General features: G+C 33.4%; 2 protein-coding genes across 2 annotated transcripts; both read right to left on the bottom strand.

The window, feature by feature from the left end:
- Positions 1–1,965: 1,965 nt before the first annotated feature.
- LOC110726557 (transportin MOS14-like) lies at positions 1,966–20,051 on the bottom strand. The gene is made up of 27 exons (XM_021906037.1): positions 19,559–20,051; positions 18,348–18,425; positions 18,180–18,242; positions 17,052–17,099; positions 16,802–16,948; positions 15,282–15,413; positions 14,449–14,489; positions 14,249–14,340; positions 13,558–13,685; positions 11,809–11,884; positions 11,235–11,355; positions 11,037–11,136; positions 10,637–10,718; positions 10,147–10,229; positions 9,031–9,150; positions 8,372–8,423; positions 7,291–7,446; positions 6,751–6,877; positions 6,597–6,678; positions 6,411–6,499; positions 6,254–6,328; positions 6,113–6,167; positions 5,272–5,391; positions 5,101–5,193; positions 4,879–5,024; positions 3,273–3,450; positions 1,966–2,533 (listed from the first exon to the last, which is right to left on the bottom strand). Exons 1-27 carry the CDS (start codon positions 19,688–19,690, stop codon positions 2,255–2,257), a joined length of 2,895 nt encoding a protein of 964 aa, XP_021761729.1. The 5' UTR covers positions 19,691–20,051; the 3' UTR covers positions 1,966–2,254.
- A 4,314-nt stretch (positions 20,052–24,365) lies between these two features.
- Positions 24,366–25,010, bottom strand: LOC110726590. Its single transcript, XM_021906070.1, has one exon. The coding sequence runs from the start codon at positions 25,008–25,010 to the stop codon at positions 24,366–24,368; it is 645 nt and encodes a 214-aa protein (XP_021761762.1).
- Between the last annotated feature and the right edge of the window lie 484 nt (positions 25,011–25,494).

The following is a 25,494-nucleotide window of genomic DNA, read 5'->3' as shown; positions in this document are numbered from 1 at the left end:
TATAACCAAATGACTTTAGCAACATGTTTTTAGGCCCTAAAACCATGAAAATCAAGTTTTAAACCCTAATTTTCTTAACTAAATAAATCTGAATATTCATTCAATAAATTAAACATAATAAAAATCATAAATTTGAAATCTTTAGTATTAAATAAACACTTTTAACTCATAATAACAACAATTTAAAACCAAAAACTAATAAATATCAAAACTTGGAATAAACTAACAAAAGAGAGAAAGAAAGAAGGAAGAAGAGGGAAAGGGGGCTGCCAGCAGTGGGCAACGTCGCCGAAGGTCATGTGGCCGACGGTCGACAGTTACGCGGCGTGGTGGCAGGCGGCAAAACAGAGCAGCCGTGAGAAAAAGTGAGAACCAATCTCACGTAAGGAAGGAGGAAAGAAAAAGAAAGAAGAAAAAAAAGAAAAAGGAAAGGAAAAAAAAGAAAAAGAAAGGAAAAAAAATAAAGGGAAAATAAAATACAAAAAATAAAGGGAAAATAAATAAAGACTAACCTTTTTGTGTGGGGAAAATTTGAGGATTCATGGGGTATTTATAGGAGAAAATTGTAGGATAGAGACATCATGAAAATAATAGGCCAATTAAATAAACAAATGGGTTAGACTTTGTTTTTATGATAATGGGTTGTAGGATATAGGTTCATAAAATATTTAGCCTAAAATAATTTTTGACCCAATTAATAATTTGAATCTTTTAAAATTAAATTATGGAAAACTACAAATAAATATTATAAATAAAATAAAATTTCATTTATAAAATATTTAAAAATATGGGGGAATTACACAGGTTAATTCTTGTCATGTTAGGCCATATCCAATCATGTTGCCCCAAGGTTTGATGTTTTATCATATTAAATAAATCATTATTGCTTATCGTATGTTAATTGTTAAGTAAACTAAAATTGCACTTTAGTTTGGGAAAAGTTAAATCAAGTCAAGTGATTTTGGGTAGAGCTCATATTTTAAGTCAACTAATTGAGCATAGATCAACTTTTCCTACTCTACAAATAACGGTGAAGTAATATTTAAAACCTAGAAAGACTTGTCCAAGTGGAAATAATTGCAATTGTTGTGAGATCCCACTACGAGACACGCACTTTAAGATAGATATTTCCTTAACAAACTCCCCTTCCACCCACAGTTCCCAAAAGGCTTATACTACTAACCAACCCACATCGGGTTCACTTGTGCTACATTTTGACCCCATAGGACCTCTAAACTAGACCTTGTTATTGGACATGGGGGACATGGTAGTCCAATGATAATAGGGTCATAACCAAGCTTATAAAGCCCTTAATGGATAGAATCTGTATTAGGTATGGTCAATATAAAGCCAAAATGTTTGTCCAATTTAATACATACAGAAAATAGATAATGTAAAAAAATTTACATACAATTATCGCTTTATCCAATATTTATTGTAATTGATATTTTGTTGGTCCGCCTATAATAAACCCGCTATTGTCCCGCGACCTACATTGGCAAGACCTGCTATTGGCCCTATAAAATGTGACCCTCTTTGACCCGACACGCACCAACCCTGACCCGCCCCGCCCAATAACCTAGTCTACTAATAACCTACCAAAAAAAAAAAAAAAGAAAAGAAAAGTAATAAACAAACATTTTAGATAAATTTTCTAAAATTGATAGCCAAAGAAAGGACTTGGTAGATTACTAGATTAGCATTTTTTTTTTTTTTTTTTTTTTTTGGTATTTAGAGAGCCACAAGGGCAAGTGATGAGAATCGATCCCATGATCAACTGGATCCGAAAAAGGAGCTCTAACCACTTGAACTATCCCTCACTCTCAGATTACTAGATAAGTGATAGATGTAAAACAAACAAGATTTACTTGTACTCCGTATATGATACGAGTAAATTGCACTATCAAGAGAGAGATTTCTCTTTTGGCTATGATTTGTATACGCAAATTGCAAACCACAAAATGATTACGACAACAGATAAACCACACTGAGGTATTTCATTGGCACTTTTCATAGTAAAGTAATAGATACAAAAAAGAAAAAACAAAACCTTCATCTCACCTCTTTCCCCCAAACCACAAGCTCTAAACATTGTGGGCTACTTCGTATATATAACATGAATCAATAAAAATGAACAATAGATACAAAATGGAGCATATAAACCTGCTCTACAAGGGCCTCCTGAAAACAGCCCCTCAATTTGTGTAACTCTATCAGCAATAAGCTGTGCAAATCTTAATATTGGAACATTGTACTATACTCTCTGAACCATATTTAATTCTAAGGGTTTCAAAGCATCTTGAACAATATCTTGGACTGTCCGATTGCGCCGGCAAACATCTGAGAGTTCCTCAATTGGAGCCATTATAGCATTAGTATTAGCCCCAGATGCTGCATCAGACAATGCTTGCAGGAATGTTGAGCTCTCAACTTCTGTCACTGCCGTTTTTGGAATCAATGAAACACTTTCCTTGACCCATTCCAAAGCTTTTACTTGATAAACACGAACTAATGCCAAAAGTGTATAAGTTACCTGAAATATAAAAGGGTCAACTTAGCTTGTCTAAATATTAGGAATTTAGAGTGTGATTTTGAAGATTTAGGTGAAACCAAAAATTAGGAAGTTTGGTGTTAAGAATCCATCAATGGGGAAGAATATATAAAAGGGAACTAGAGTAGGACTATGAGTGTATTTTATTATCAACGATATATGATCACAGTGGGAGTTTGGACCTCGTTATGTTCTCACTTCAAAACCAGAAATTGTCTAATCTAAATTCTTAATTTATCAGAACCAGCTTATATTTGGTTGTAGGTCGAGCTTATATTTTTAACAACCAAACTACTTCACATTCATCTACTTCCTAGGAGATTTTACTACCCCTTTTTTTCTCTCTAATGCTAACCAAAACATGGCTCTTGTCTGAACTTAATTAGATTTATTAAACCTGAACCTTGTTTTTGTAGGAGTAAAGAGCCAGCCTAAAAAGTGGGCATTGGTGGTTGGTTATTCCCAAGTGGTTTAGGAAATTTAACTTCTTTTGTACTTCGTATTAGACTTGGAAAATTAACAACAAAAAGACGAGTAGTTATCTATTCCTACTACACACCAAAGTAACGAAACATAGAAGAGTGAATTATTTACTGTACTCCCAATTTACTAATTCTTAGGTCCAATCCCAACTTTCTACTCCCAAATTCTCATTTTCATTTGACAAATGTGCTGAGAAGAAATAATTATTGTACTTTTGTCTCATATAGATTTAACTTACTGTATCAAAGCGATTATTTGGGAGAGCTCCTGTCAAGGATGCTACCAAAATTCTGGCTATAGTTGCTCCTCTGGGAATGATCACACTATCCCTTATGGGCTGATAATGCAATCCCTCACGTGAATTTGTGAGATCAAAGACATCAGATAAGAACGACAATATGGAATTTGAGGCCTCCCTGCAAGAGTACATAGATACAACACAATTTGTAAGTTCTATTAAATGATCACAAGAGAAATGTTTTCCACTGAGAACATTATTATACCAACAAAAGTAATATTTATACCAGGTAAAAGGGAAACAGCAAAGAGAAAGAGAGATAGTCAATAACATGATAAATCCTTAAAAGACCAACTGTTTAGCTCATTTCTCCATCCCATGGTGTGGTAGGGGGTAGGAATCAACAACTAAAAAAAAAATAAAAGAAAATTAGCTTACCTCTAATTTTCATGACGTACCGGAGTTGGTCTTGATTTTCAACCTGACAACCATAGTTTAAGAGAAACTACCCCCAACCGATTTGCACTTGAATTTGTTTTTAGCCATACTACATTCTATTATCTAGACCAGGCAAAACCAGAACCAACCATAACAAACCATTCCGACTCATAAGCTGGTTACACCAATAATTGTCTCAAACCCAATAAAACCTTATCTAAATGTAACTCACCCAAAGCCAAAAAACCAAGTATATTTAACCTAAAATGGCCTGAAATTTATATCATTGAAAAAGTTATATAAATATATCAAACAAACAATAAAAATTCTATTAAAAACATATATTTGTCTTAAATCTTAACTAAGTTTTCTCTCACCTTCCATTCATCCAAAAGCTAAATTCAGACCACCATACTTGCTAAAAATAAATAAATAAATAAATAGATTAAAAAAAAAAAAAAAAACCTTGAATCTTTAAATATGGTTATCTCACATGCACCAACAATATTCCAATAAAAGTTAGTCGATATAACCTGAGTTATCCAACCAGATATGGCCAGAATTTCTAACTAACCTAACTTGAGCTTACCTGATACCCAATGAAACCAAATTTAATTCAACCAAAGAACTACAACGCCTTGCAACAGACCAGTTTATGATATTATTTAATACAAACACATAGTAAATATATATGTTGCTAAGAGCTCTTTCTTATTCTCTACCGAGCATGGAACTTTAGCTCATGTGATTGGTAAGCCGAAACAAGTGTTTATGAAGCAAGAAGGTACCTTTCTTTTTTCTTTTTAAAAAGTGGATCTAGAAATATATGCCCATATGAGATATGACCAACATCACAGATATTCCAGAATAGATATATATTGTCAAGAGCTCCTTCTGATCCTTTACTAGATGGGAAGGAAAGAGGGGGTAAAGAATGAGAAGCAGACAGATATTACACCACTGTTCCCTTCAAAATTGAGCTATGCCTCAATAGGTGATATTTAAGACATTAAAAGGTGAGCAGTCTCGTAGAATCTCATCTTTTCCTTAATTTCTTTAGACTAGAAACTTTTGGCTCAGAGTCTCGATCTGAGAGGTTGATTTAGTGAGTAATTATTAACAATATCTTATATGAGAATGGATCATAAACATAAAAGGCAAATAATACCTGTGTTGGACTGTGATCCCAATCATAGCACAGTCTATTAGAGAGGGAAACACCAGTGATGGGATGAATATCTGAGGGCAATATCGGATGCACCTTGACGCCAATAGAAAACAATCATCTGCTATATCTGGTCTGGTGGTGAAATCCTGATAAAAGCTCAAATATGATTAACTGCCAACACACTCATCACATAAATACAGAATTCCAAACTGCAGAACATACTCTAATTGTGGCAAGAAGGCAGGCTGTTCTTCTAAAGAGGGCTTCAACTAAGTTTCTCAGATAGTCCGAACAAGATGGGTCTGACCCAAAGATCTGCCACATAACATGTAGAAGGCAAGCTAAGATGGAGAATTCACAACTGCTCCAAATTCAAGAAAGGGATAAATTTACCTTTATGACTTCACTAGAAAGATATAGAAAACACGGTTGGAGGTGGTGCTGATATAGCCCCTGAATCTCCTCTAGCATTGCGCCAATTGTGAGGCCCATGTATCTTCCAGAAGTTCTTACCTTTCAAAAAGGAAAAATGAAATCGAGTTAATAAAAAATGAAATATTGAAAGAGGTAAAGAGTATGTACCTATATACTTCTGAATAAGTGAACAAGCAAATCGTACTCAAAACCAGAGGAAAATAATTCTCGAACATTGACATGTAGAAAGATTACATTCACATTAAAGACAGACAATTAAAAGGATCCCTTCTGCTTAACTATAACCACCTCCATTTTATTTTATTTTGTTCCACTCACTTGTGTAAATGCATAGTTTAAAACTTTGAAAATGATGAGTGTGTCCACTCACTAGCGTAAATGCATAGTTTAAAACTTTGAAAATGATGAGTGTGTGTAAGAAAAAGTAAGAGAGTAAGAGAGAAAATGTAAGATATAGTAAGACAGTAAGAGAGAAAATGTAAAGATGTAAACTTTGTGGGGTACGAGGAGTACAAGGTGATATTTCATATTATCATTTAACCACAGTCCAAAAATCTAACCTCATGGCCTCATGACTTCCAGCAACTAAGAAATAAAGGAGAGGAAATTTTTCTTGAAAATGATTAAGAAAGAAACAAAAGATTAGGGAGATTTTCTGATTTCTACATTCTACTTTTGGAAATATTAAAGTGAAACCAAACAATTGCATTATACAAATTCAAAAATCTTAAAGAGTTTTATTTTAAAATCTGGAACCCTTGAATTACGGCTTTAGCTTATTCAACAATGAAGAACTTACAGCATATTTGCATGCCTTACAGAGAGCTTCCATAGTCCGCATGTCCCATGCACGTCTGTGGTCAAAACAGTTCAGAATTAGGGCACATTGTACTAGGAAACCAAATACCAACACACCCAAAAATGCATTTCCCATACTTACACATCAAAGACAGCCTTAAAAATTGGCCAAAGCCTCTGAATTGCATCTGCTACAGCTTCGGGGTGACTAACATATCTAAAACAATTTATTCACAGAATAAGAACCAGTTTTAGGGTCTAAAAATCTACATAGACAGCTAGAAGCATATCCATTTTACCTAAAAATATACGCCAATCTATCAATATGAACAGTAAGCTCACGGGCACCTTTCTGTCCCAGACTAACTGGACCTTGATTAATCATTTCCTGATTGTTACGAATAAAAAATATGGCATTATACATTAGATAGACAATGAGCCAGCAAAAGATTTTGAATGGAGTTACTAATATTGTAGAACCAAACCTGAAGAGGAGTAACAACAGGTAGGCATAATGCTTCCAGGGCTTTCTTTGCATGATCTGGAGGAAGTTCTGTAATTACCATGCTGCAATAATGTAAAGACTGTCAGAGTCATGCAGAAAAACACTTCAACAGTAGTATTCAACAAACAAAATACCTTAATGCTTCAACCAAATGAAGAGAGTCTTCAGCAGACACTCTGAAGTTTCCACCTTCTGCATAGACAGCACTTTGGTAGATATGGAAGAGGCCATCTAATGATCCACAGAGCTTTTTCCGACAATCTACACACATAAATATTTACCATCAGAGACTCAAATTCCATAGAATATAAGTAAACAGTAATGCGGATATCATTGGTTAACCAGAACAGAAATTGCTACACCAGTACTATAACTCTCCATATTAAGAGGAGAAACTTATGGTACATTGGTACCAACAAGCTTATGTCTGCTAACCCTTGAGATAAATCAGCAGCAAATAGGAGATTATGATCCAAATTTCCAAAGTAGGAGACTCTTTACTGACAGCAAAATTATCTTTCAATCAATCAAAGTCTTAATCCCATAAATGGGTTCGGCTACATGAACCAAAAGTGATTATTTCGTGCAGAGCAAAATTATCTTTAATGCTTCATTTATTATTGATAGAAGGAACATAAAGAAAGGGATAGATCTACACAAGACAGGGAGCATACCGTCACATATGTGTCTAAATGCCAACGCAGCAGCTGCTGCGGTATCTTCAGATGTGCTCATGCCCCTCATAAGAATTTCCACCAGCGAAGGCAGAATTGAAAGTCCATTTGATGAAGCATCAAGCCACTTAGAATATGCTCCAATTGTCAAGCACACTGAAAACATGGCGTTCACAATGATTACAATTATTTACAAGCATATCATGCATATCATTTCCAAGCATGTTCAGTTTGAACATATAATCTTAATCATCATAATTCTCATCAGACTAGTCGTTGATACAAATACCAATTACAAGTAGTCGACAAAGATAGCAATGTCAAAATTTCATAAAAATAATTGTGTCAAGCAACTTCTACCACATCGGAACTAAGCAAAGACTATGCGGAGGCATAGTTGGAGAAATACAAAATCATTTGGACCATAAGCCACCAGGCCTAACATGACAGCTAACAAAAAGAAAAGAAATACCAATACAAGTAGTCGACAAAGATAGCAATGTCAAAATTTCATAAAAATAATTGTGTCAAGCAACTTCTACCACATCGGAACTAAGCAAAGACTACGCGGAGGCGTAATTGGAGAAATACAAATTCATTTGGACCATAAGCCACCAGGCCTAACATGACAGCTAACAAAAAGAAAAGAAAATAAAGATTTATTGTATTTATGTTCATTCCCTCAGACACTCTAAAAAGAAAGAAAAAAAAAAGGGTCACCAACACTATACTTACAAATGAAAAAATTGCATTATTGTATTTGTGTTATACAATACTGCATTTACAGAACAATATAAGGTTAAATAAACAAACCATGCACAATACTGTACATATAAATGGTTGCAAATCTCCCAAATGACCTTTTTACTCCTTATATGGACAAATGAGGACAATCAACTCACCTACCCCCCCCCCCCCTCTTTACTCCCAGGATATTAATTAATTTTAAAAAAACAAAAATTAATTAATTAAAAAAAAAAATAAAAAGATAAGGAATAATGACAAGTAAATAAATTCACCAATTTCCAGGTAAAAGACGCGAGGTAGGTAGTATCTATTATGTTTAAGTAGAATACTATACCAGTCTGAAGTAGTTGAGGGTGTTGGGGAAGCTTTGGAAGCAAAGACATAACCTGCAAATTTTTCATTTATCCATCAGCAGATAGCATTAAGAAAGTAAAGATTTCAAATTTGAGAGAGAGCCAAATAAAGTACCCTCAATTAACAAAAAATTTAGTCCAATTCTATCTTCCTTTTCAGAAAGACAGAAACTTATAATACAAGAGCAAGTTTACTTTAAAGTCTGGTTCATGAGCACCTCATGAAGCAGACAAAGACTCGGGATTATATTTAACATAATTGTTTTCCTGAATATGTTTAGATCCTTATAGAATTAATATCAAATCGCCAAACTAGCTACCTCGTTCTGCATTCCTACCTCCACACCAAGTTGGGGACAACCAAGTAAAGAATAAAAAAATAAAGTTAATTTACTATAAAAAATCAAATGCAAAACAAGCAGTGCATATTATTGACCGTGATGTAGATGTTGATGATTTTCTGGCAGCAAGTCAATGTGGGATTACTTTAAAATGATCAATATGACAACAAGAACAATTAGTTTAACAAATTATTCATGTAAAAAAAATTTGACATGAAGTTGATCAGACCTGAAAAATCAGAACAGAAGCTGAATTATTACATTCATGTTCAAATATAAAAGCTGGGAAAGTATTGAACCTGAGGCATCACTTCCGCTTCCACACTGGGAACATAATCTGCTACAGCCCGTATGCAGTATAAAGCAGCCTCAGCTGGACGCCATTCGCTACTTTGATCATTTACACAGCTGGTTGCAGCCTGAGATATTGATATCACAAAAGGTATGATTGTTCATCCTTGAGCATAATATGCTTCAATATGTGCCAATCCATTCAAAGATTACAAATTATGGGTTCTAATCGAAACAAATTCAAATAGTATCACTGTCAGCAACAGGAAAGGATCCAATCATCGTGAGGTCCAGGAATGCGAACAACAATTGTGTCTCATTCACAAACAAAGCACAAAGATATCATTTTCCCCCAAAAAAAAAAAAAAAAAAATTAATTGAGGGCACCTATTTAATATTAAAAGTGAAAAACAGTAGAACAAGATTTAAAAGAAAATACAGCTTGTTTGCGGTTTGTGGTGGTATTTTTTTTTATTTTTATTTTGTATTTTTGCCCTGGGTTATTTAACCTTTTATGGTTAATGTAATAACAATGTTGGTTGGGGAAGGAAAAGGATGATCGGGATTTGCATAGGCAATAGTAGAGCTAGCAAAACCCGACCAAAACCCAACCTTGACCTGAAGTAATTGGAGAAACCCGAACAACTAGAACTGACCAATTTATCATATTTTGTACTAATACTAAGCTTTAAACTAATGCTGACAGTTTTGTAGCATAGCCCGAAACCAACCCAAAGTCCCAAACCCATTGACCAAAATTGCAGTGGAATATGACAGTGAACTAGCAAAGGCATCGTGGAACATAAATAGGTCCATGCAGTGGAATATGACAAACAACCATTCTACTAGCTCATTATATGAACGATCTCCATCAAAATTGGAGTCAAATGCTTCTGATTGAGATGCCACCATTTTTCCATGATCCATAATATTCCACAGGAAAAATAAAACAAGGGTATCACTAAACATGCTACATGAACAATCAAGGTCATCTTGAACTTCCAAAACATTCAAAAAATCACACAGTACTTAGAAAGCAATTATATAAATGTTGGCATGACATAACAGAATTAACACATTAACAGAATAAGAAAACAGTAACAGAGAAGACAGTGATATCACACCTGAACAAGTTTCATGTAAAGGATTTTCAACACTGTATCACCACCCAGAACCAGAGCTGCATCAACGAGAACATCTGCAACAGCTGGCAGCATCAAGAAAAGAGGTCAATTCCAGTAGAAGTACAACTAGGCAGAAAATGGGACGGGAACGCAGGAATTGGTGGTGAATCAAGTTTTGTTCCATTCTTTATAACTATCAGGCTGGCGAGACACAAGCCACAAGCCCCAATAATCTTGCCTTACCTTAGAAAAAGAAGTTTAACATTAAACCCAGTAACAAGGCCATTATAAGTAATACTACAAGTCATAAGGATCAAAGTCATCAAACTACAAATGAGGATCAGTGAAAAATTATATAATGCTGCATCAACATAGTTTGTGACAGAATGGCATTGTGCTGTAGATATTTAAGCAGAACACCAACATTAAGTTTCTTTTTACGTAGTAAATAAAATACAGCGCAAGAAAAATATTAGATTTTGGGTATTACCATATCTTGTTTGCTTAAAATCCTTCAGGTCCTCCCTTGAAAGCTCCATATAGTCATCAGGGTATTGAACCCGAGAACTAACCTGACAGCAGAACCATAAAATGATGTAAACCATTCCCAAAAAGTGGACAATTAAGGAACGAAAACTGCTTCATCTAAAGCCCAACAGTCTTCACCAAACACACATGGATGTACAAGACTAACAAACATGTGGCTACAACACATGAAACATTACATAACAATCAATATCAAATCGCTGCTAGCCAGGTGAAGTAATGTGTTTTAAAAATCAATCAAAACATTACTTTTTAGTTTAAGATGGATATTACAAAGCAATCCAAGACATTAATGTCAAGTGCTCACAAGACTCACAAATCTTAATCATAACACCAAAACTCACCAAGGACACCAGAGACTCATATGATGCACGAAAAATTAGCAATCTCCTGTTTCTCTCTGCCTCAATGGATGCTTCATTACCCAAAGACAGATATAGGTCCCTGGCATATACAATAAAGTATAAAGATAAGCACCTCTCAAATACAACTCAAAAGAAAAAGAACACTAATAAAGTATATATATAACACAAGAGATCCACCTTTCAATCAAATAAACCTGTAGATTGTGCCAGAAATTAAATGTCATTGAAGCAATATCAAACTCTGAGTGTGAAGCAACTTCAAGCAATGCTTGCACTATCATCATTGACTCATCTGAACCTAAAAAGTAATTCAGAGATGGTTAAGTTTAAAAAAAAAAAAAAATAATAAAAAAAAAAAACAGAATGCCTGTGCACAATAATGAGTTGGTGTCACAAAGATGGTCTAGGCGTTGTACATCCAAAACATTATAATTGGCACACAAGATTTGCGCTTTAGCCCCTCATATGGCCTCTATTCCATCTAATCAAGCAAAGCAATAGTTAAACCCTCCACCTCACTTCACCCACCCACCCCAAAAGAGAAAAAAAAAATCAGGAACAAAAAAGATAATGGAAAAAGAAATGTTGGAAAAAAAGAAAACGAGAAAAAGGGTATCAAAATCTTCATTTTAACAACCTTTCCTGACTTAAAGCAAGGGCAGAGTTTATTGTCAAATGGATCTAAACATCATGAAGACAGCCAATAGCTTAGTATACAAAAGACTTAAAGTAACAAGAGTTGAATGCCTACCAGTTGCAATCAGTTGAACATAAGCATCACCCATGTCAGCAAATAAACGGCCAATGGCCTTCGCATCTTCTTCATCCTGTATACAAATAATGTTGACAATAGTATGAGAAACAATTCATCATTATACGAATATTAAACAACAGACCTCCGCCAGCAGTACATAACCGAATGGGGGAAAATCCTAGTTTCCTGCATTAAGTTGAGCATTATTTGACGTAAAGGTGGAAATTACGTGTCCAATCTATACAAACAGAAAATCAGAAAGCTGACAGCCCTGAAGAACCAAAAGGTACAGCTATGCACAGTTCTTAAAAAAATGGTCAATAAATTCAGAATTTCAGATCTTAGGAACTTTGACACAATCATCATTTAATGACGAGGACCCTCACTTATTTACATCCAGCTAAAGTATTCGAGTCAGATTTTAGACAATCAAAATGGGTATGATCACTAGGACACTTCAAATTAGCCAAAGCCAAGAAAAGCTTAAACCCAAGCATACTTTCATATTTCACACACACGCGCGTGCGCACACACACACACATATAAAAAAGGAAAGAATATGTATAGCTTTGCGAGTCATAACTCTGGAGATTTGTTCATGTCAGACTCTTGGTCTCTTGGATCCACATCAAGGTGTGACCTTAAAATCAAAGTCGGAACATCATAGAGTGATGACCAGTTTTACAATGACCAGAAACATAATAAAGATTCCATCTACAAATATGATTTCCATGACCTTTACCCAGAATGGTTATAAACAAAATTTCTTCATAAAAGGAGGAAGGGGAAATGAACTCCTCTCCCCCACTTTGTGAAGACATTTGACAGCTAAAGCTTCCATGTCTCCATCTCCATTCTCCGGTGAGTGTATGCATGCATTCATGCACACACAAACAGACCTAAGACTTGTTACATACACGAAATTCAGGGCCTCAAATCCTAAAGCAGATGACTCCCACATATCTCACTACAGTTGACACCACTATAATAGCATCTGACTACAATCTTAATCAAGAGGTTAATATTGACCCATGAAGTTTGTTGTAAAAGCTGATGCACCTAGAGATGCTGATCTCTCATACATTGGACAATTTAATGTTTCTTGTTCGGTACAATAAAGACCTCATTCATTGCATAAATAACAAAATAACCTTTAGTTATATTCACATGAAGTGGGTAAAGGTTTGGGGAAATGAATATTAGACACCTAAAGCTTTTACAACAAACATTAACCTCTTGCTGTGACAAGATTTCAAATGGCAACTCACGTAACAGTGTCAAACAACAGCAAGTTGACATTTCTTCAGGTTCTGTGTATGTTTGTAACCATGCTCTTCACACAAGTTCTATGAGGTGCCATTTTCAGTTTCTCACAGCAACTTGTGGCATCAGAGAATCAAGGGAATTCACCAAGTATAGATGTGCCCTGTCAAATATGCAAAATGTATTCACACCAATTTGGCTATTTTCAAAGCATGTATGATGTAAACCAGAATTTTATAAACATTATGTCGCTTGGCTTTCTTATAGTGGTAGATTGTGACCTCTTCTATAGTGAAGCAGTACAAGGACAAAACAATGTAAACATGGGGCCTGAAGGTACAACCAGGGTACAAGGTAAAAATTCCCAAGAAAGAAAATAATTAAATACAAATGTTACGATAAATCAATGAGTAAAAAATAAAACTGATTACAAGTTAGAATGTACAGAAAGAGGGGGGGGGGGAAAAAACACTATTTATGTACCTTTGATGGATCATTAAGATGAGGCCTGAGACTCATAACTCGAGGAACAATCACTTGAATTAGCGGCATCTGGCAAGAAACATCTGATGAATTTCCCACTGCTGAGCAATGTATTAACTCGGAAACAACTGTTGAATCACAGAAGATTATAAATAAAATAAGAGGTAAGAAAGAGTTCAACCATGAATCAAAACAGAAATAATCTTCAACAAGAAAAATGACAACCATGTCCTACTGCAATTAATCAAAAAATGATTAAAACTAAGAATTTGACTATAAATCCACAAAAATCAAGGTAAGTGATTCAAATTAAATCAAATTAATATTCTATCCAAATCCTCCTCTGTAATCCAATTGAATAAGAATTGAAGATACAAAGTACAGCTTCTCACATGATTAAAACAATGTAAGCATATGGGAAAAGCATAAACACATGCATTATCATATATAGATGCAAACATAGAAGTTTACAAATAAATCTAATAATTATTTCAAAAACTAAATCACCATAGATCAAAAAACATACAATAAAAGTTAAAAGACCGTATTACAAATTATAAAGCCCAAATCTTGGGGAAATATAATTCTTAGGCACATAAAACGTCCTTGCAGACCATATATTATGCACCATGATTTTTAGACATCACAAGCATGATTTTATTCCATTTTAATATGCCTTTGATGAAATTACCATTAACAGCTGCCTCAGATAGTATATCAGAACACAAGCTAGACAGAGCTGTAAGAACCAAAGGGTGATTTGCCAGCACAGATGGAGATATCCTGTAAGGGAAAGCATATATGATAAGTCATAACCACCTCCCACATATGGAAGCAACTACACAGACTTAAATCATTAGATGATTAGCTTTGTAGACCAGAATCACACACCCACGTCTCAAGCGAAGCCATGAAGCAAATGCCTCAAGAACCTGGAATCAATTAGGACAACCAACCATATCAACAGGAGAATCAGCATATAAGGAAGGAATCTAGATTAACTTGCAATATATCTCAATAACTCTATCTACAGTGTCCCAAAGTGACTTGTGTATAAAGGGGTTCAAGAATCAGTTTTTTTCAAAAGTGCTAAAATCAATTGTTATTCTTTTACGGGCACAAAGATAGATGAAAAATCTCCCACCTAACCACACAGATAAGTTACTTCCTCTTTTTTTTCTTTTCTTTTTTTTTTTTTTTTTTTAACTTATGAAAGTATAAATCTAGGCAAACCTAACAAGATCCCACATGACTAAATTTTTATTTAAATATAAACCATCAAAAGTAGTCAAAGTAAAGTATATGAATTGTGAATAAGTCTAAGTGTGGCAAGTTTATATTAATAATATTAATAATAATTAGAGGAAGTACAATTCAAATTATTGTATAAAAGATTAGACAACTTTTAACAGTTTGAAGTTATATTTTCATATAAATGACACATACACATTGTTTTACTGATGAAAACAACAAAAACCATATGATCATGGCTTTTTTTAAAGAAGATAACAAATATGACAGCCAAGAAGAAAACTTTTTGTAAACCAGTGATGCTGCATTTCGCATCATATGCATATAATGAGCTAAAAACATTCAATGCACCACTATTTGGAGGATGCTCAAACGTTGAATGTGAACCGGCCAAAAGTCCCCAGGAGAAAAAGATGTATATTCCTAAACCTAGGACAAATAGAACATATTAGATGCAAGATTGAGATTTTTACCTGCTCTTTAAGTTCATTGGCATTTAGACAAGCAGTTAATAGACTTAAAGCAACCTCCATTGCAGAAGTAAGTTCCTTCTCAAATTGGCGCCGTCTTTCAGGCCGAGCTGAAATTCTGTAATTAAACACCTCCTATTTCACACAAAAAGAGATTTTCTAATCAATAATTGATGGTTTAGGAACAACTGGTAATAAACAAATAATTGATTCAACAGTAATCCCTCCTTTTTTTTCAAGTGCGTTACTAAATTGGCCATTTTTTATAAGTGCATCACTTCCCTTTTTGGACATCTTCTCTTACTTTTTTTATTAAATCTCTCTCCTCACATTAGGGCTGTTCATCGGTCCAAGACTGGACCGGACCGACCCGGACCAAACTGACCGAAAATTAAAAATTTAAGAACCGAAGACCGGACCAAAAAAACCAGTCCAAAACCCGGACCGGACCGCTTTGGACTGATTTTATAATTTTTTTAAAAAAAATCTAAACTTTTAATAATTTTATGAAAAACTAAAAAAATAATAAAAGAAAAACATTATTATACCGTCTTTTTATGTATGAATAGTACAAAAAAGCTCATATAATTAAATTTTTCTAAGCATATTAAGGATAATCTTAAAAATTATTTTAGGTTTTATGCATAATTTTAAGCAAAAAATAGTCCGGTCCAAGACCGGTTTTATAGGATTTTGGACCGGACCGGACCGAAGACCGAAAAAATAAATTTCTCAACCCGAAGACCGGACCGGTTAATTCGGTCTGGTCCGAGGTCGGTCCGGGTCATTTTTTCGGTCCGGACCGATTTTTGAACACCCCTACCTCACATGGCCCCCACTACTACTTTTTTTTTCCCTTATAATTTCTCTCCTCTCACGTCCCTTATTTTCTAATAAACTATTACCCCACTATTCTTTTCAATACTTTAAAATTCCCCAACAAACCCCACTTACACAATATTTTACTCCATTCAGCTCACTTTCCTAAAACTACGCGCCAATCAAACTGATGCAATTAAAAAAAAAAGAAAGAAAAAGAAAAAGAAACAAAGGGAGTACATAACATTTAATATTTAATAGGAAAATAGAAAAAACTTACTTCCCAAAATTAGGCAAATGGAAAATTTCTACCCCCTTTGTGTTTCAACAAATATATGCAATCATTTCAAGTGCAAGCGAATTGCAGGGAAAATGTCAGTAGAAGATAGCACTATATGTAGTGACCAACACAAAAACTTATTTAACTTTACTTCCTGATTTTATACTCAATTTGCAGGACCCAGCCAGTTGTACAGAGTACTCAAGAGAGCCACAAATAAGCATTAGGACATTATTCTTTTCACAATAGGTTTAATGAAAAATAAGTCCTGATATAAACCATTAAAAATGAGTTTTGATAAGGGCCAAAAGGTCAAATGAGTTCTAATATATAAGGGAAATTGAGTGAAAAGAACAAAGACAAAGTCAACAAGAAATATAATACTCTTAGTTAGGAGGAAACTAAAACAACAAGGTATGTATACCTCAGGCAGAACTTTCAGAAGCTCCAAAAAACTGGGTATGCATTCTGGACGATTGTTCATCTCTACCTTGAGCCAATTCATAATGCCTCCATCTCCCCAATCTTCTACAGAAACATGAACAGCTAATGCAGCCACAGCAAGACTTATCTAGAATTTCAGACAGCAGAAAAATGGTGTCACTGAAAGCAGCATATACATAGGAAAAGACACCGTGTTCAGTCTGATTCCTGGAACAACATTTCCACAATACCTGGGTTCTAACTTTTGGCGGGCCTTGGTGAAATCTATTTAACAAGCTCTGCAATATGAAAAAAAACCACCACAATATAAATCCAATTACGCTGCATATGAAAGAATATTTATACACTGTCCATATTATGCAATATATAAATTTAAGCCAGCTACTATACATAAGGTACAGTAAAACAAAACAAGCTCTTGTAGCAAAGCAAAAAAAGGACAATTACAGGTTTTCCAACATAGTAGTTGGACTAAATTGTTAATCTCTAGGCTCAGTCAAAAGCTATAATAGAAAGACAAGGACGCAAAAGGCCAACTAGATCCTTGTTTGAAATAGCACAGTTTCACAGGCTCGCAGCAGTAAAACTTGTAGAAAAAATTTCTAGGGTTGCATTTTTGGAAGTGCCTGCGGTAACCCTAAGGTTGCAAAATTTTCCAAAGTAACCAAACTAATTATGGAACACTAACATAGTTAATGTATTACTTACTTTGTTCAACTATTATAGGCCACATTTCCATTTTGGGATGTCCCAACCCTAAGGTTGCAAAATTTCCCAAAGTAATCAAATTACTTATGGAAGGATAACATAGCTAATGTATTTCTTACTTTATTCCACTATTATAGGGCACATTTCCATTTTAAGATTTCCCAAAATAATAGGCCACTACTTATACCTATTAATTTTCATTATGAAAATCCGATATTAGTATATTACTCTTACTTTAACCACATGTGGCCAATTTAGGTGGGACAAAAGGAGTACATAGTTTTCAAAATTGAAAACAATTGAAAACCTCTATTGACAGTCGTCATTCTACTCTATTTTACAAATTTCAACAACATTTCAGAGCAACTAGTAGTGTAAACTGTCAAGTAGCCAATTGATACTTTAATGAAATTAAATCCCTGAATCCAAATTGTTTCCCTTGTAGTTGTCTTTTTTCTCAATAATTGGTTAAAACTTCAATTATTGTAATAGCTTACAAGTTCTAAAAAGCAACTGTCACATTTAGATAACATCAGAGATAAACCAAAATAAAGCACAGCGTTCTGTGTGCCAAGCAAAATCATAAGCTCGTACTGGTCTCACATAACCCAGGTTTCTAGAATGTGAACAAAAAAGCATAAGTTACTTACATTTAAAGAATCCCGTAACGGACGAAATGCTTCAGATGGAAGCTCTTCAAAATCACGCGTTACCTGAATTTTAAAATAAATATGGTGTATTAAAGCTGACAAAAATGGTCGGGTTATGCAGTAATAAATGTGTAGAGGAAACAAGTTGCCAAATCTTAACTAACATACCTTGCTTCTTAAAGTTTGTGAGCAAAATATTAGAGTTTCTAGGTTGCTACTTGTATCATGAAGCAGATTATCTGCAACCTATGAGAAACGTAGCATGTCATAAGCTTCCAACATGAAAGATAGAATTTTACAAAAATCTAATTAATGAAAAAAAAAACTGATACAGGAATCTTAGCACCCCTTTTACTTAAGTATTTAATATTAAACAATAATACATAGTCGGATAAATAAGGGAACAGTTGAAACTAACAGTATAATATATGGCTAAAAATTAGTCTTGTAATCCAATGAAATCAAAGTGCCAAACTATACATCTAGCAGTTAGACTAAAAACACTTTTATCTTCTTTGGGGGAAGGGGGGTGGGGGGAGGTCAGGGGGTACAAATGACTAACCTTAACATCACATCTTATTTTCTCAGAGATGTCATCGTTACCAAACTATTCAATATAAGATTATAAGCATAGTAATTAGTAATGCTTCATCATATGAAAAAAGTAGACAGCTAAAACTAACAATAGTATCAAACAAGTAACATCAGATATCGCTCAACAATATAGTCTCCTAATCCCCTGAAGTTCCAAACTATATATGAGCACTCAGACTAAATCTTCAACCAAATTTCATCTTTCTTTATCTCACTTTTACCATCAATTAGGGGGATTGCGGGTTACAAATGACTAGCCTCAGCATTATATTCTAGTTCCTCATTCCCAAATTAACTAATCCAAATATTAGGATTATGAATTAGTATTAATATCATTAATTCCATACATTTTCGTTTCAATTGTCGAAAAATGAGTATGAATTTCTCTCACAACAATAATACAAGCTAATGCAACCAAAAATCAACACCCAAAGAGTGTACAAGCTTGCAACCTGATGGTACATTTTACGATAAACCCCGGTACGAATACTCATTGTTCCGTTTTCTTATCCAAGAACAGCCAAAAGCTAGAACCTTTAACAACATTTACCAAAAAACTACAACTTTTAACTACATTAACGCCATAATCCAAAAGTTAGCAGCTCCCTCATCACTAATCAGACACCATCAACAGAAAAAAATCAATAAATTAAACCTAATCGAACTAAACTCAATCGAAACTACAATACACAATAAATAAAAATAAAAAAAAGCTCAAAATTTGAATTCAGAAATCAAATTAAAAAAACTGCAATAGATCGTAAAATAAACGAAAAGCAAAAAACCTGCCAAGCATCAAGAGTACGCTGAAATTCTTGAAGCCATCGATCAGCTTGCATACGAACGGCGTCGTCTGGGTGATGATAAAGAGCATTTAGGGCTTCCTTCACTGTATTCTGAAGTTCCATTCCTGCCATTTTCTCTCTCCTCAAATTCGAAGAAGAAATTGAAATTAAGGTTTTCGAATTTGGGGGTTGTAGAATTTGAAATCTGGCGATTTGATTTGGGGAATTTTTTAATTATTTTAATTTTATGTTATCTATCTACTTGGAAAAATTAATTAAAAAATTGGGGTTTTTGGTTTTTTAGAGGAGAGAGAAAATAAAAAGGGGAATTTGGGGGTTGTTTGTTTTGGCGCGGTGAAGGTGTGTGAGGGTGGTGTGATCAAATCATTGGAAGGTGCTGGAAGTGAGATGGCAAAGAAGTTGTGCTCGTCAAAAAAAGAAATAAGTTTCCCATCTACTATTGAAGGGTTTTAATGTTAATTCTAATGTGTTCGGGGCGTGTTTAAAGTTAGACAATAATTGCTTAAATTGAAATTATATTGAGAATGGACTAGATTGGATATATTTTTTGAATTCTTATAGATGAATGATTTATGTCTATTCATTATAAAAAAAAAAAAAATATTTAATCTCATTCTCACGCCATAATTGATTATAAGTATGGCAATCGGTTGATATGTGAAACCAAAACCTTTAAAGGTTTAGGAATTATAAAATCATTTATCTTGACATAATTTCTACAATGAATTGAGTGAGAGAAAGTCTATATTTCTCGCTTGAGTTGTTATTACTACATACTTTTCTATAAAACTATTAGTGTGAATATATTATTAAAATTAATTTGTACAACTTTATTATTACGTATATATGTTGTTGAAACAGTGAGTACTAGTGCTCGAGCTTGTTTGTCAATTGGCATTTAGTTTTTAGATGTGGTCAAACAACCAAAATACATGGCTTGTTTGGCAATCGATTTTTCCTATGGCTTTTGGTTTTTAAATATGGTAAACCATCAAAATATATGTTTGATTATTTGGCTTTTTTGTTGGCCTAAAAAGCTAGTTTTTTCGCCTAAAGTCAGTAAGACTAGTTTTTTGTATTGGTTGTACTGTTGGCTTTTTATATTTACAATAATGTTATATTTCTACTCCAACATCCAATTTTACCAAACATATATATTTAATAGCCAATAGTCCACCAACATAAAAAGGCAATACAAACCGCTAGTCAAATCAACCAAGACCCTGTTCTTTTGAGCTTCTGGGCATAGCAGATTTCAACAGAGCATAGTAGATTTCAGTAGAGCAAGGTAGAGTATAGCATAGCATAGCAAGGCAGAGCATAGAGAAGCAAATTTTATCATCATCATCATCATCATTATTTTTATTATTATTATTATTATTATTATTATTATTATTATTATTATTATTATTATTATTATCGTTATTAGTTTTAATATTATTATTTTTATCATTATTATTGTTATTAATATTATTATTATATTATTATTATTATTATTATTACTATTATTATTATTATTATTATTATTATTATTATTATTATTACTACTACTACTACTACTACTACTACTACTACTACTACTACTACTACTACTACTACTACTATAATTATTATTAGTTTTATTATTATTATTATTATTAATGTTATTATTAGTATTATTATTATTATCGCATTATTATCATTAAATATTATTATTATTATTATTATTATCTCAAAAACAGACAAAGTCATACAACCTACAATAAATTAGTGGGAAGCCGAGATACAATATGGGCCCCCACTTCTCTAGCTATAGCAAAGCCTACCGTAGTGAAGATATAAGTTGCAACACGAGCCCTAGTGTCTTGCGTCGTCGAGAACCTCTGATTATTATTATTATTATTATTATTATTATTATTATTATTATTATATTTTTACTATTTTTATAACATTAGAAAATGTGTTAAATAATATAAAATATTAATTATTACCATTAAATATTAGTTATTATTATCAATCAATATTATATATTAATTCTTCTTCTTATTATTATTATAATATATTAATTACTATTATTATTAAATATTAATTATTAAATTATCTATAAATATTAGTTATTATTAATAAATATAATTATTTTTATTTTTATTTTTATTAAATTTTAATTTTAATTATTATTACTAATTATTAGTTTTAAGCATAGCAGAGCAGAGAAGGGCAGAGCAGTCAGTTGAGCAGAGCAGAGCAGATTTCAGCAGAGCTGAGCAGGGCAGGCAAAGTAGAGCCGCTCTAAAGAACAGGGCCCAAGATAAACAACTAGTAGCCAATTGCCATACAAGCCCATTGTTCGGTTATGGCTTTTCCTTTCTTTCTTTTTTTTTCTTTTTTTTTTGCTGGCTAAAATGTCACTTTTTTCGCCAAAAGCTAGTAAGACTATTGTGTTGGCGATTGACTTTTTATACTTACAATAATAACATTTCTATCCCATCCGCCAACATAAAAAAAAACGCCAATCATCAATAATAACATAATACTAAAATAGACACTAGAAATAACACGTGTCACTTTCTGGTGTTGTTTTTTCCCTCCAAAACCCCCCTTCCCCTTTTAGCAAAAATCTTTTATTTTTGGAATATTTGTATAATACAACTATAATAATGTACTATTCATAATCTTATAGATTATCTTTATAACAATTGTGTTCCTTTTTATTTTGTAATCTATTTACTTAAAATAGTTACACAAGATTTTGAGACATTTTAATTAAGGGAGAATAAGCTATAATTTTAAAAATTGAAATATGGTGGAGAGCATAAAATAACGGAGCCAAAAATACAACATCAAGGTTCAAAGCCAAAAAAAAAAAAACAATTCTATTCATGGTGTTGATTTGAAATCTTATGAAATAATAATAACTGAATTAGTTTTTTGTTAAATATTTTTTTAATAATTTTACCAACTTTTAACTTTTTTTTATTCCTTCAAAAAATCTATTAATTATTACTAAAGTAGGTCATGCTTACATCGATCATTTTGGACATATGTCAATCTTAGAGGTGATCATTGGGCGGGTCGGGTCGAAGCTAAAAAATTATGCCCATTTCTCGGGTTGGGCTGGGTCGAGCCAAGCTTCGGGCCAAAATTTTTGTGCCCAAACCCGCCCAAAATGGTCGAACCGGGCAGGTTTTTCGGGCCAAGCCAAAAAAATCAACTAAATATGCATAAAAACGCATTCCCAAACCCGCCCAAAAAAAATAAATTTTCGGGAGGGGCCGACGGGCGGGGCCAACTTTGATCACCTCTAGTCAATCTATCATTAAAAAAATTTTCGCCAATACAATATCTGATGTCAGATTTAAGGTTTAATTTTTTTTCTAATTATTCTATTTAGCTTATGTTTTGGAAGATAGAAGTACATTGTATAGTTTTTTTTTAACTAAATTAATTCATTAATAAAAAGTCATACAACATCTACATTGTATAGTTTTATTGAGAATAACATGCATCATTAATGCAATATAATGTATACTTGTAATACCCCATATTCTTATACGTATTTTAAGTTTTTCTTAAAGTATTTAAATAATTCGAAATGAATTATTTATGGTGTTTCATTAATTTAAAAAGTATTTTTGTAATTATTTAATAATCTTGAAAATATTATATTTCGTGATTTGGAAATATTGGGACATAATATTTTATAAAAGGAAATTTTAAAGTCAATGAGTTTTTAAAGAAAGTCAAAATACTAGTTTAACTAGGAAAGGAATCATTAAGGGTAGTAAAGGAATTTTAATTAGGACGATTACTGAGAGGGGGCATGAATACCCATCATATGTCTAAGGTGGAGTGCACCCAAAGGTAAACTATTTCTCCTTTTATTTTGTTTTCCACTTAATTTTTCCCATTTCCCTTTATTTTATTTTTTGTTTTCAATCACCACCCACACACCACACCACACCACCGCCGGCCAACACCACGACTGGCCACCGATTTTCGACAGATTTCCTACGGATTGTTAAAATTCGTTGGAAATATCCGACAGAATAAAAATCCGTCGGGATTTCTGATTTTCCGACGGAAATACGTGTCCGTCGAAAATCGGCCTATTTCTAGTAGAGTGTTGACTTGACAGGGTCTTCTCATTTGACACGGTTTGGACTATCTGACTTAGTTCCTGAACGGGTTGTGGCTGATGCGGCTCATCAAAAGCGGGTCAAGTACGAATCTAGTTGTCAGACGGTTTTATTCCCTACTCCTTTTCTTCACTTGGGGAGTTAGAGAAGGAGACTGTTGCATTGCTAAAGCGGGTTCATAAATTCTCGACAGCACAAGACATTGGATCGGAGCCCGTGCTGCTGCTCATATATTTACTAGGATAGGATTTGTTATAGCTAGAGGAGTAGGGGCCCAGATTGTATCTCGGTTTCCCACTAATATTTTGTAGGTTGTATGACTTTGTCAATAATAATAATAATAATAATAATAATAATAAAATCTACTCTGCTCTGCCTTGCTGAAATCTGCTCTACTCTACGTTACTCTGCTGAAATCTACTCTCTGTCCAGAAGCTCAAAAGAACATGACCTTAGTCACTATCAACCTCTTAATATAGAAGGAATGACGAGGAAACATGCAAAACTTGGATCAATTAGGTATTCATCAATGAGCTAAAAAATTACTATTTAATTTTATTGTTTTATAAAGACCCCAAAATCAAATACATCAAATTCTAATAACACCCTTCTCTTCTAAGCTAACTCTTAAAAATGAATATTATTACAGAGCCCTAAAATAAACACTTACATCATATAGAATTAGGAGAAATAAGACTCGGAATATAATTGACCACACGATTATCAGAGACGGCTCTATTACCATTAATACCATATGGTTTAGAGTATCTACAATCAATATGAATGTACTTACCTTTACCAATAGGTCCATCAAATATAAGCAAATTTCCCATTATTCCCTTACCTCTGCATCTATTTTCAAAGATTATAACTTTACCATCACCGGTAACTTTTAGCATGTCATAGTTCCATAGTTTTCCTTGTTCAATTCTATACTTGATATTCCATGAATCGCGCTTATCATCATCCAACACCCACATTTCAACAACATATTGGTGACGGTTATTAGAAGCTTCATCATATAGCTGACAAACATACAGTTTATTTTCTTGTGTTGCCCCAATATGTGTTTGCTTCAAATACCTTTTTTCTATTTCACTCCTCGATTCGGCGATCCTCTCAAACACTTCATCAACCATGTCGAATTTGAGGATATAATGATCATTATTATTGTTATTAACTTTATAACAATGATCGGATTTATGGTGTACAACCCAATACATTGAATTATTCAATAAAACAGCCTCTTTAGTTCTAGCTTTACATCCATTATTATCTGAAGAGTATATATCTAGTACCTCCAAATAAGGTGGCATCTTTAATTTCTTACATTTATTTTTCCGCAATGAATAAACCCAAACATATTTTCGAGTTTCTAACCAAGGCCGGTCCTCCGAGTAATACTCGGCTACCAACACAATTTTGTAGTCGTTGATGGTAGAAGCATAGCCAAACCCAAATAAGAGAGGAATTATAATGTCGTCATTAAAATAAAAATTATGTGATGAAATAACCCGATATTCGTTGATGGTGGGATTCCAAAGACTTGCTTACAAAGTATGTAAATAAGAAAAAGACAAAAAAAAAAAAAAAAAAAAAAACCAATTACGCAAGTTAGCACAAAACATTGGCTCATTATCTAAAAAACAAACATAATGATCAATGGAGAAAAAGTCAAAATTTTACGTGATTGTTAAAGTAAAAGCTTTCACTTTCCATTTAGGGGTTGGGGACTTGGGGGTGGATGCATTAACTATCAAAGATAGTTCTAAGAAAACATTGATAAGCCTTTTAAAATAA

The sequence above is a fragment of the Chenopodium quinoa genome, unplaced genomic scaffold, assembly GCF_001683475.1.
Source record: "Chenopodium quinoa cultivar QQ74 unplaced genomic scaffold, ASM168347v1, whole genome shotgun sequence".
NCBI classification, from domain to species: domain Eukaryota; kingdom Viridiplantae; phylum Streptophyta; class Magnoliopsida; order Caryophyllales; family Amaranthaceae; genus Chenopodium; species Chenopodium quinoa.
This window is presented reverse-complemented; position numbering and strand designations above follow the sequence as displayed.